The 12,889-nt window shown below is 42.5% G+C and overlaps 1 protein-coding gene across 1 annotated transcript; it reads left to right on the top strand.

Annotated features, from left to right (window-relative positions):
- Window positions 1-2,661: 2,661 nt before the first annotated feature.
- LOC311112727 (rRNA N(6)-adenosine-methyltransferase ZCCHC4-like) lies at window positions 2,662-12,591 on the top strand. The gene is made up of 12 exons (XM_084155855.1): window positions 2,662-2,896; window positions 3,111-3,229; window positions 5,113-5,195; window positions 5,665-5,943; window positions 6,195-6,275; window positions 10,422-10,494; window positions 10,597-10,848; window positions 10,976-11,097; window positions 11,362-11,437; window positions 11,599-11,650; window positions 11,905-12,055; window positions 12,298-12,591. Exons 1-12 carry the CDS (start codon window positions 2,809-2,811, stop codon window positions 12,413-12,415), a joined length of 1,494 nt encoding a protein of 497 aa, XP_084011981.1. The 5' UTR covers window positions 2,662-2,808; the 3' UTR covers window positions 12,416-12,591.
- The last annotated feature ends 298 nt before the right edge of the window (window positions 12,592-12,889 follow it).

The raw sequence follows: 12,889 nt of genomic DNA, 5'->3' as shown, positions 1-12,889 counted from the left end.
TCCAGATGAAAACAAACACAATATACAATGTTGGAACTAAATTAACATTTTTAGATTAAACATTGATTACATTGTTCATCATAACCTCATATTTCTACATTAGGGTGGCAACAATGTAACACGATATGGACCCGGTGTTTGTGATGCTCGTCGTTTGGTGCGACACAGACAGGGTCTGAGTGGAGAAACAGAAGAGTCATTGTCTGTTCTTTTGAGTTTTGATGTTGAGTCTTTGCCCGACAAAGTGATGTTAGGATATATAAGTTATCCGGTACGAGCATTTGTGCCGAATAAATTACGTTGTTACAGGTGTCAAGATTATGGGCATGTGTCAGCAGTGTGTATGAGGGAGGTTCCTAGGTGTGAGAAGTGTGCAGAAGGGCATGAGACAAAGGAATGTGTAGCAGTGGGGAAAGTAGTGGTATGTGTTAATTGTAGGGGTGACCATGGGGCTGGAGATCCAAAATGTTCTGTGCGAGAGAGGCAGGTTGAGGTTTCCAGGGTTAGAGTAGTGCAGAAGTTGTCATATGCGGATGCAGTGAAGAAAGTAGAGGAAGATGGGTCAAGGGGGAGGGATCCTGAGAGGAATGGTGTGAGTAGTAGATCTGTACCAGTACAGAGGGATAAACCAACAAGTTATATACAGTTGAAGTCGGAAGTTTACATACACTTAGGTTGGAGTCATTCAAACTTGTTTTTCAACCACTCCACACATTTCTTGTTAACAAACTATAGTTTTGGCAAGTCGGTTAGGACATCTACTTTGTGCATGACACAGGTAATGTTTCCAACAATTGTTTACAGACAGATTATTTCACTTATAATTCACTGTATCACAATTCCAGTGGGTCAGAAGTTTACATACACTAAATTGACTGTGCCTTTAAACAGCTTGGAAAATTCCAGAAAATGATGTCATGGCTTTAGAAGCTTCTGATAGGCTAATTGACATCACTTGAGTCAATTGGAGGTGTACCTGTGGATGTATTTCAAGGCCTACCTTCAAACTCAGTGCCTCTTTGCTTGACATCATGGGAAAATCTAAAGAAATCAGCCAAGACCTCAGAAAAAGAATTGTAGACCTCCACAAATCTGGTTCATTCTTGGGAGCAATTTCCAAACACCTGAAGGTACCACGTTCATCTGTACAAACAATAGTATGCAAGTATAAACACCATGGGACCACGCAGCCGTCATACCGCTCAGGAAGGAGACGCGTTCTGTCTCCTAGAGATGAACGTACTTTGGTGCGAAAAGTGCAAATCAATCCCAGAACAACAGCAAAGGACCTTGTGAAGATGCTGGAGGAAACAGGTACAAAAGTATCTATATCCACAGTAAAACGAGTCCTATATCGACATAACCTGAAAGGCCGCTCAGCAAGGAAGAAGCCACTGCTCCAAAACCGCCATTAAAAAGCCAGACTACGGTTTGCAACTGCACATTGGGACAAAGATCGTACGTTTTGGAGAAATGTCCTCTGGTCTGATGAAACAAAAATAGAACTATTTGGCCATAATGACCATCGTTATGTTTGGAGGAAAAAGGGGCATCCTTGCAAGCCGAAGAACACCATCCCAACTGTAAAGAACGGGGGTGGCAGCATCATGCTGTGGGGGTGCTTTGCTGCAGGAGGGACTGGTGCACTTCACAAAATAGATGGGGAAGGGAAATTATGTGGATATATTGAAGCAAAATCTCAAGACATCAGTCAGGAAGTTAAAGCTTGGTCGTAAATGGTTCTTCCAAATGGACAATGACCCCAAGCATACTTCCAAAGTTGTGGCAAAATGGCTTAAGGACAACAAAATCAAGGTATTGGAGTGGCCATCACAAAGCCCTGATCTCAATCCTATAGAAAATTTGTGGGCAGATCTGAAAAAGCATGTGCGAGCAAGGAGGCCTACAATCCTGACTCAGTTACACCAGCTCTGTCAGGAGGAATGGGCCAAAATTCACCCAACTTATTGTGGGAAGCTTGTGGAAGGCTACCAAAAACGTTTGACCCAAGTTAAACAATTTAAAGGCAATGCTACCAAATACTAATTGAGTGTATGTAAACTTCTGACCCACTGGGAATGTGATGAAAGAAATAAAAGCTGAAATAAATAATTCTCTCTACTATTATTCTGACATTTCACATTCTTAAAATAAAGCGCTGATCCTAACTGACATAAAACAGGGATTTTTTACTAGGATTAAATGTCAGGAATTGTGAAAACAGAGTTTAAATGTAGTTGGCTAAGGCGTATGTAAACTTCCGACTTCAACTGTATGTTTCAGTAAGATTGGCTTTTTGGCATTTATAGCAATGGTTATCAACTGTACTGCAGGGATGGAACGTAAATCGCAGAAAATAGAGATTGTGGTGGCAGCTGCAGAGAGGTATTTGGGTGTGCGAGACTTGACATCAGAAGAGTTACAGGGTGTGTTAAGTGGTGGTGTCCCATCCTTTCCTGATGTTGGCATGAAGTAGGAATAAATATATTTAAATAGTGGAGTATGGTAGTTATTATTATTAATATCGTTTTTTTTGTGTGAGTGTAGTGTTAGCTGGTAGGCTATTTTTATTTTTTTAAAGCAAAGTATAAGGGAGTTATTCTCCAGTCTAGTAGGTGGCGGTAATGCAACATTTATTGGATGCCAACCGCCGTTAAACCTAATTGAAGAAGAAGAACGCGATATGGAGGGGCGTTGCCTTGAAATACGTCGAATATTCGCGACTTGTGACTGTCAGCATGGTAGCAGAGACATGCGTGTAATGTTTTGATCAGACAAATATATCTGGTTACGCTACTTCTTACGAAAATGCCATTAAAAGGCTCAGATGAAGACGGGTTTGGAATAGAGATCGTCCTTCAACAGGGAGACAGAAAAGCACCATTGTGTGTACATGGTAAGTACCCAAATGTCTGAATGATAGCGAAGTTAGCTAGCTAGCGTCTACTTAGCTAGGTTTGGGAAAATATGAATCTATGCTATAGATACTAGCTAGCTAACTACAGTCCAAAGCTAGCTATGTTATAAGTTATGTTTTACCATTGACATCTGAATATGAATTATTCGGTGAAGTATGCATACTGTAATGCAGATGTTCTTGCCCCATGCAGGTCCAACTTTGTTGTTTGAGAAGGTCTGCAAAGGAGAGGAGAAAGGCCGGAGGTTTTATGCCTGCTCAGCGTGCAGAGACAGAAAAGAATGCCCCTTCTTTCTGTGGGAAGATGAAAAGGTAACCGAGTTAACTAGCTAGCTTTTTTTTAAATCTACTGGCAAATATAGTTGGCCTAAGTATACAGTGTATTTGTAAAGTATTCAGACACCTTACCTTTTTCCACATTTTGTTATGTTACAGCCTTATTCTAAAATGGAATAAATAAATAAAAATCCTCATCAATACCCCATAATGACAAAGCGAAAACAGATTTTTAGATATTTTAGCAAATGCATTTAAAATAAAAACAGATACCTTATTTACTTAAGTATTCAGACCCTTTGCTATGATACTCGAAATTGAGCTCAGGTACATTCTGTTTCCAATGATCATCCTTGAGACAATTCTACAACTCGATTGGAGTCTACCTGTGGTAAATTCAATTGATTGGACATGATTAGGAAAGACACACACCTGTCTATATAAGGTACATGTCAGAGCACAAAAACCAAGCCATGAGGTCGTAGAGCTCCGACACAGGATTGTGTCGAGACACAGATCTGGGGAAGGGTGCCAAAACATTTCTGCAGCATTGAAGGTCCCCAAGAACACCGTGGCCTCATTATTCTGCAATGGAAGAAGTTTGGAACCACCAAGATTCTTCCTAGAGCTGGCCGCCCGGCCAAACTGAGCAATCGGGGGAGAAGGGCCTTGGTCAGGGAGGTGACCAAGAACCCGATGGTCACTCTGACAGAGCTCCAGAGTTCCTCTGTGGAGATGGGAGAACCATCCAGAAGGACAACCATCTCTGCAGCACTCCACCAATCAGGCCTTTATGGTAGAGTGGCCAGACGGAAGCCACTCCTCAGTAAAAGGCACCTAAAGGACTCTCATACCATGAGAAACAAGATTCTCTTGTCTGATGAAACCAAGATTGAACTCTTTGGCCTGAATGGCAAACGTCACGTCTGGAGGAAACCTGGCACCATCCCTATGGTGAAGCATGGTGGTGACAGCATCATGCTGTGGGGATGTTTTTCAGCGGCAGTAGTCAGGATCGAGGGAAATATGAACAGGGCAAAGACATTTACATTTACGTCATTTAGCAGACGCTCTTATCCAGAGTGACTTACAAATTGGACAAAGAACAAAGAGATCCTTGATGAAAACCTGCTCCAGAGCGCTCAGGACCTCAGACTGGGGCCAAGGTTCACCTTCCAACAGGACAACGACCCTAAGCACACAGGAGTGGCTTCGCGACAAGTCTCTGAAGATCCTTGAGTGGCCAAAATGGCTCCTACAATAGCCTACATTTCTCCAAATACAGGTGTGCCAAGCTTGTAGCGTCATACCCAAGAAGACTCAAGGCTGTAATCGCTGCCAACGGTGCTTCAACAAAGTACTTAGTAAAGGGTCTGAATACTTATGTAAATGTGATATTTCAGTTTTGTATTTTTTTTTATAAATTAGAATTTCTAAAAACCTGTTTTTGCTTTGTCATTATGGGGTATTGTGTGTAGATTGATGAGAGAGAAAAGGGAGGGGGGGGGAGATTCAATCAATTTAAGATTAGGCTGTAACGTAACAATGTGGAAAAAGTCAAGGGGTCTGAATACTTTCCGAATGCACTCTAAGTAGGCCAAAATGGTTCCTACAATAGCCTACATTTCCTTTTATGGTAGCTTAATTGATGCCTTTGACTTATTAGAAGTCCTGGGTTGAGTTCCTCACCGACGACGTTGCAGATGCATGCCAGATCTTACAATGCCTAAAATCTGCTAACCACATGATATAGCCGTGTGATGCCCAACTGCACAGTCGATGGTGTGGCATGCAACCATTGATTTATTCAATGCAACACCTGCGCGTCTAGTCGTGCAAATAGCTAGCTACACTGTTTGTGCATATAGCTAGCTACACTCCCCTATTTTCACCAGGTGTGTGACATGTTTGTGTTGTAGGTGTCTGAGGCCAGGCTTTTAGCCAGAGAGGAGGAGAACCGGTTAAAGATGCCTCCTTTTACCCATCAGGAGTACTGCTCCAGGTAAATGGCCTACACTTGACCTGTAAGGGGACACTATCCACGGAACTATTCCATTCCAAGTTAGAAATGGAACAGAATAGGTGTGTGGATAACAGTCCCACTGTAAGTACCTTTTATTAAGATGCCAGAAAGATCATATTATTAGTATTTAACTTCATAGCTTTCTACTCCTTATCTCACAACCTGAACATAATGTTCCTCCAATCAAAAACATGGTTGGTTGTTTATTTTATTTGACATTTTGCAGGATGTAATCTCTTGATGCATCATCTCGTTTTCAAGTGTAATTTTTTTCCTAATAAAAAATACTTAGTAACAAGAATAATATGGCAACTACTGTCTAATAACAATTAAATTAAAAAAAGTACATTTTAACAGCATTAAAAGTTGTTGTACAACTACTAATAGGCCTACAACTAATAAAAACTACTATTATAACTACTAATAACTTTTATTTCTTCCAATCCAGGTTCAGAAAGTTCCTCGCCCTCCCCCTAGGAAGGAAGTTCTGCCAGGACTGTCAGCTCCTCCTCTTACCAGGGGAATGGGAAACCCACTCTTCTCACAAGATGTCGCAAGCTGATGACATTACAGAGGCACGGCTGAGCAGGCCCAGTCTAATGCTGAAACCCCTGGAGAACAAGAAGAGCAACGCCCAGTACCTGTTCGCCGACCGCAGCTGTCACTTCCTGTTGGATACCCTGGCCAAGCGGGGCTACAGGAAGGTGCTCTGTGTTGGGACGCCCAGGTGAGGGGTTTGATTTAATTTAGACTTTTTGTCTGTCACGTTGTTTAAACAGGGATTATGTTTATTATAACATTTTGCATGTTAGGTTCACATAGTACCTACCCGTTTCACTCCGTTCCAGAGTGTTTTGTTCCGTTTCGTGCCTATTGAACATGCCCTGGTTGTTTTAGATTCAAGTGCTTTGTTATCCTCAGGGATTTTAATGTTTTATGGATGATTTGATTGATCGTTTAATTCACTGTTTCTTCCAGACTTCATGAGCTGATCAAGCTAAGAAATCAGGAGGGTAAGAGTGACCCCATGACGAGTCTGCTACTGGACATTGACTTCAGGTCAGTTTTATTTTATTGGATCACACAATGCGTTTCTCTTTGCGTTGATGAGTATTTGCAATGAATGAACAAAACAGGCATCGAAATAATTTAGAGGGGAGCACACACTTTGAATGGTACATGAATGTGCTTATTGCTTTTCGAACGATGCTTATTGACATTTATGGATTGCTATGGGAGTGTTGACATCCTGTATCTCCATATGACTAGCCCACACCTGTCCCTCCGGTGGTCTTAGGAAGCGGAACGCAGGGTGTAGAGGGGCTCCGTGAACTGATGATGCACCCTATCAAACACAGGCGTCAGGGCTGCAGAAAATTTCTGCAGCACCTTCATAGTATCGGCATCCTAAAATGCCAGTTTGCCCTTCTCGTAGTTCACCCACATGCCCACCCTACCTGGCACCGCTCGCCCGCTGGTGGAGCACGCCACGGGCCTGTCGTTGTGCCGGGTGAAGAGACGCCCATCCCAAAGCTCCACGCTTTCCTGTACCGTCCCAGCTTGGCACCTTTGTCCCGCCCCTTCCTGTCCAGGCAGCTGTAGGCCACGCCTACAGCCTGAGCAGCTGCGGACGTCGGCCTCCCAGTAGCGTCGGCCCGTTGTCACGGCAGCAGAGCCCAGTGCACAGCAGACCTTGTCGAACTGGAGGGGACAGTTGTGGACCGGAGAAGCACATGCCTCATCCCTCTCCTGTCAATGCGATCTGGCTATGGCAGGTCTGCCTGTGAATCATCACAGGGGAGGAGTCTGAAACAGAGACAATGAGGGGATTTGATTAATCTGTCCCGGGCGCCCTGGTAAGTGTGTTTTGCACCGGGTGAAAGTAAATTGCATTTGTTTTGGAACTGGGCTACCACCCAGGTGTGAGCCAGGTGCCCCATTCAAAGCCCACAGCGAAGTCAGCTCAAAACAAAAGTGACGTAATTAAGCATGTGGAGTAATGAGTAGGATTCAGTGTTTTCGCATGCAAAAGTGATCAAAAAAACAATGCTTTATCTGCCTTCCCAATGAAAACTAGTTTGAAAATGTAAAACCTATATTTTATTGAAAAGAGATGTATGTTTCCGGACGATGCACTATGTTGCCTTGTTGACAACATGACCAAGCAGCGCAGATTACTGTTCGATTTGAGAAGGGCGCTCCTCCCTCCCCTCTCTTCCCCGTTCCCGTCACGGTCCATAGACTGGTGCCCCGCGGCTCAGCATAATCTAATCCGCCCAATCATCGTACCTCATCATACATCTGTTACATAAACAATCCTAAATACCGGTATACAGTGCCTTCAGAAAGTATTCATACTCCTTGACTTATTCCACATTATGTGTTTCAGCCGGAATTCAAAAATGAATTAAATATATATTTTTCTCTCACCCATCTACACACAATACCCCATAATGACAAAGTGAAAACATGTTTTTAGAATTTGTTGCAAATTTATTGAAAATGAAATACAGAAATATCTAATTTACATAATATCTAATTTACATTACATACATATTCTCAGATTCTGCTAATAAGAAATGATTGCCAATCGATTGGTTCCCAATTACTGCAGATATGACTGGTTAGAGGATGTGAGACGTTTGAGGCTGGCTCCTACTTCACAGTAGGGTCGTAAAAAAAATACCTTCTTGAACTTTCATGTGCCTTAATTAAAAACTTTTATTGGATCTGTAAATATTAATAAAAATGTTACATTATCAGCCTAGTTGAGCCAAGGAGAAAGCACTGAGCTTAAGGGCGAAAGACCAGATCATGATTGGCTGAGACAATGGAGTGGTTGGACATGCCGAGAGTCCTGATTTGGTCTGTCATGTCACAGGCTTCTGTCTATAACAGAATGGGCTGTTCCCTGGACAGTATATACATTGAACAAAAATATAAACACAACAGGTAAAGTGTTGGTCCCATGTTACATGAGCTAAAATAAAAGATCTCCGAAATTTTCCATACGCACAAAATGCTTATTTCTCTCAAATTTGGTGCACACATTTCTTTACATCCCTGTTAGTTCTCATTTGCCAATATAATCCATCCACCTGACAGGTGTGGCATATCAAGAAGCTGATTGATTAAACAGCATGATCATTACACAGGTGCACCTTGTGCTGTGGACAATTAAAGGCAACTCTAAAATGTGCAGTTTTGAGGGAGTGTGCAATTGGCATGCTGACTGCAGGAATGTCCACCAGAGCTGTTGCCAGACAATTTTAATGTTCATTTCTCTACCGTAAGCTGCCTCCAACATCATTTTAGAAAATTTGGCAGTACGTCCAACCGGCCTCACAACTGCAGACCACGTGTATGGCGTTGTGTGGGCGAGCGGTTTGCTGATGTCAATGTTGTGAACAGAGTGCCCCATGGTGGCGGTGGGGTTATCGTATGGGCGGGCATAAGCTATGGACAACGAACACAATTGCATTTTATTGATGGCAATTTGAATGCACAGAAATACCGTGACGAAATCCTGAGGCCCATTTCTTTTAAGCTATATGTGACCAACATATCTGTGTTCCCAGGCATGTGAAATCCATAGATTAGGGCCTAATGAATTTATGTCAATTGACTGATTTCCTCATATGAACTGTAGCTCAGTAAAATGGTTGAAATTGTTGCATGTTGCGTTTTTATATTTTTGTTCAGTAAAGGTCATTAAAGCAGCATAACTTTCCCATGTTTCCTCCAACTACAGCTCTGAGTCTGTGCTTTTATAAAATGTAATAATAAGCAAATCACTTACATTTGACTTAGAGAAATCTGGACACAAATGAGAACGAGATCTCAATTGATTAACCTTAAATAAAGGTCAAAAACTGTGGCCAATTAGCCATTGAAAAATCAATCATTGACGACAAAGATTTGGGGAAAATAGAAAAAGATACTTTGGTCCCATTCTACACTATCATAACATTTTAGTAGTGACTTGTAAGCCCATGTGGGCTGGGCGCCGGGAGGTGTATGGCACTTAATATAATCTGATTGATATATTTTATTTATCACATTATTATATGCATTTTGACCTCAGAGATTTTTGGATGCAGCTTTGGGGAGCGATGGTAAGGCTGAACCACCCCTTCTCCAGGAGAGTCCATGGGGACCAGTGAGAGAGGGCCGTCCTGTAGTACTGCCTAATATTCTACAGGGGGAGCCATGGCACCACTCTGGGCTGAGAGAGAAGAGCCAGGACCAGGGGACACTTACCAGTCTCTGACCATCTGTTATTCGGTCGTTCTTTACCATTGCTTAGAAAAGATGTACACACTTGTCAGTAGTAATCACATACATTTTAAGACACAGAGCAAATCTATTCGCTACCACTGCGTTGATGATACCCTTCATTCAATATGTGGTTGTAGCTGAAATCAGAGTCCAATCTAACAATGTTCTGGCAGTGTGATTTGTATTATGAAAGTGAACTAGTTCCTCTGGTTTTAGGAGGCTGGTATGATGTGGTCTCAAGAGGCTTGTCTGTTGAAACCCGCCTGCGCTCTCCAGGCTCAATTATCATAAATATATGCACAACTTGGGTTCTTGTCAAAGTTTACAAAAATACAGGTAATTCTACAAAATCGTAACACATCTAGCAGGATCGCTGATTTCAGGATAGCAGAACTGTTGTTTTTTGTGCATAATTTAGGTGATCTTGAATGAATGCATTCTTGAATCAACGTTCACAAATGAGTGGTGTTGCGCGATAGTTATTAGCCTATAGGCCCAACTTTTGAAGAAAAATGTCCTTTGCCAGTTCTGTGCCCAATCATCCCAAACTAATAGACGTTGGCATAATGTACAGTACGTTTCTGAGATGCTCACTCTGTTCCTATTTCTGATCCGTTCTCTGTGAGTGTCTGCAAGGAATGTGTCAGATTGAACAAGGGAAAGGGTGTGTTGTCAGTTGACAAGCTGAAGGGTGCGTGCTGCTGTTGCTTAAGTGCCCTTCAGTGATTATCTTGCCAAGATTGTAAAGTTTATTTTCACACCCATACACTTCTGTTGACTTTCTCTGAACTACAGGAAGAGGCTAACTATAGTAGTGGTCCTACCTTGAACCAATGTCACAGAATGATTGACTTGCTATGGGCATCATAATAAAACATTATTAAAGCAGATGTAACATGGAAAATATTGTTCTTGTATCTCTTCCAGATATGCCCAGTTTTATGGCAAGGACGAGTTCTGTCACTACAACATGTTCAACCATCACTTCTTTGGAGGAGAGGTACAAGTTTGAACCTGATGATTGTCTTAGAACCTTTTGGATAAATTAATAGTATTTTTTTTATGAATGAGTTTTGAAATCCATGTATTTGTTTTTACACAGGAGGCAAGTGGGGTCCTCCAAGCTTTCCTCAGTGAGGAAGATGGGGAGAAGGTGATCATGGTGTCCGACCCTCCATTCGGGGGCCTGGTGAAGCCTCTGGCCCATAGTTTCTCACAGATCTCAGAGACATGGCGGAAACTGCAGACCTCCGAGGGCAGTGTTTTGGAGATGCCCATGGTGTGGATCTTCCCCTACTTCTTTGAGCCGCGCATCCTTGAGTGCTTCCCCTCTTTCACCATGCTAGACTACCAGGTAACCCACCTTTATGAACAACTTTTTATAGATGTCAAATGCATTCACACATTGACCTATTTGCATGAGTAGAGAATACTGATGGATAATAACATGCATTTATGTAGCGCTTTTCTCAAACTCCTAGGTGGACTACGACAACCATCCCCTCTACAAACATGGAAAAACGGGTAGAAAGCAGTCCCCAGTCCGCCTGTTCACCAACCTGACACCACGAGACATCGTCCTCCCTAAGGAGGAAGGCTACAGGTATGTACACACATCAACCTGACCTCACGAGACATAGCCCTCCCTAATGTACCACCCACTTTTCCCTATCGCACATGAGCCAAAAGATTATTGCAATAATTGATAGTAAGATGTTATCCTAAATGGAAGATGGAAAATTCTAGTTAATCAGCTCATTGGTCAGATTAAAGAGATTTTTAATTTGAGTGGGAAAGTTTTAGAGGAATTCTTAAGAGGCACGATTACATTTGATTCATCTCTTTGTCTCTTTGCTTCCCTTTTTAGATTCTGCAAAGTCTGTGAGAGATATGTGTGGGCTCAGAACAAGCATTGTACTAAATGCAACCTGTGCCCTTCAAAGGTATGTCTTTCCCCATCGCAGGCTGAAAAAGTAAGGTTGCACAGTTTAACTTGATGAAATAGTTAGCCACATTCCGTTGAATTGAAGGTGCTTCACATGCTGGGATATCACTTTTCACAACCGATCAGGGTTTTCATTGTTTTTCTCCTTTGTTCTTTCAGGATGGGAGAGAGTGGAAGCATTGCTCAGAGTGTCAGAAGTGCGTGAAGCCATGTGAGCATTCCATAGACTGCCATTTAGTCATTTAACAGATGCCATTATCCAGAGCGACTTACAGTAGTGAATGCGTAAATGTTTGTACTTTATCATACTGGTCCCCTGTGGGAATTGAACCCACAACCCTGGTGTTGCAAGCGCCATGCTCTACCAACTGAGCCACACGGGACCACCCCGTCAAACCCCAATGTTCATTATTTGGTTTGAGTGATGGTCTGATTGGTACCTCTGCCCTCTCATCACCTCCCCAGCTTGGCGCCACTGCCAGTCCTGTGCCTGCTGTGCTCTCCCGGACCACCCCTGTGGGAATAGCCCAGGTCTGGAAGGCTGTTTCAACTGTGGCAGCCTGAAGCACAAACGCAGAGCCTGCCCTCTCAAAGACAAACAGAGGACCAATAACAAGTGAGTTTACTACCTGTGTCATATACCCAGACACAACACTTAAACGCAAATACACAGAGACACGCACAGGGCTGACACAACTTATTTCCCAAGACACTCATCTATATTACCAGTGCTACCCATATCAGTACAGTGTTGATGGAGTCTAAATGACTAGTGTTTCTCTTGAGTGTTCGTACGGATTGTGTTTGCCTGCCTGATGTGTGTGTGTCTCAACTTGCTCTCTCTCTCTCCTATTCCAGTAGATCCAAGGCCAAGGGAGGCAGGAACCTGCCCAAACAACATCCCAAGAAGTCCAATTCCAAGAGGAAGTCTGGGGCCCAGCGCAGAGCCAACAAGTTGAAGAAGACAGCAGAATAAGTCACATGACCCCACTCGCACAATCATCAGGCTGCAAGGGAGATGTGTGTGTGTAGCAGATGAGAAGTTGCTAGTGAGAGCTAGCCATTCTACATGTGCATGTGTGGGTTTAAAGTGTAGGACAGTCTTTAAAGAATTGTACATGTTGCTTAATAAAAGTATCAGATATAGGTTCATCTCATGTTATTCCACCATTTTCAGTTATTTCACTGAATTCTTGATTTCCTGGTTTATGCAAATGTGTAATTCAGTTGATATAGTGCTAGTAGGAACATGTCTATGCAAAGAAGAAAATATATGTAGTTGAACGCTCTGTGCATGTTTACTAGTCTTTACTTTAGATCATTGCTTAACGTTACCTCAAAATTAGGGATATGCCATTGCGTCAATATAACTGACTGGATTTATGTATGAAACTAAAACTGAGCCTTTAGGAGATCTCTTTTATATAACAAAATAGGTGAAAGACATTAC

The sequence above is a fragment of the Coregonus lavaretus genome (genome assembly GCF_964263955.1).
Source record: "Coregonus lavaretus genome assembly, chromosome: 39".
NCBI classification, from domain to species: domain Eukaryota; kingdom Metazoa; phylum Chordata; class Actinopteri; order Salmoniformes; family Salmonidae; genus Coregonus; species Coregonus lavaretus.
This window is presented reverse-complemented; position numbering and strand designations above follow the sequence as displayed.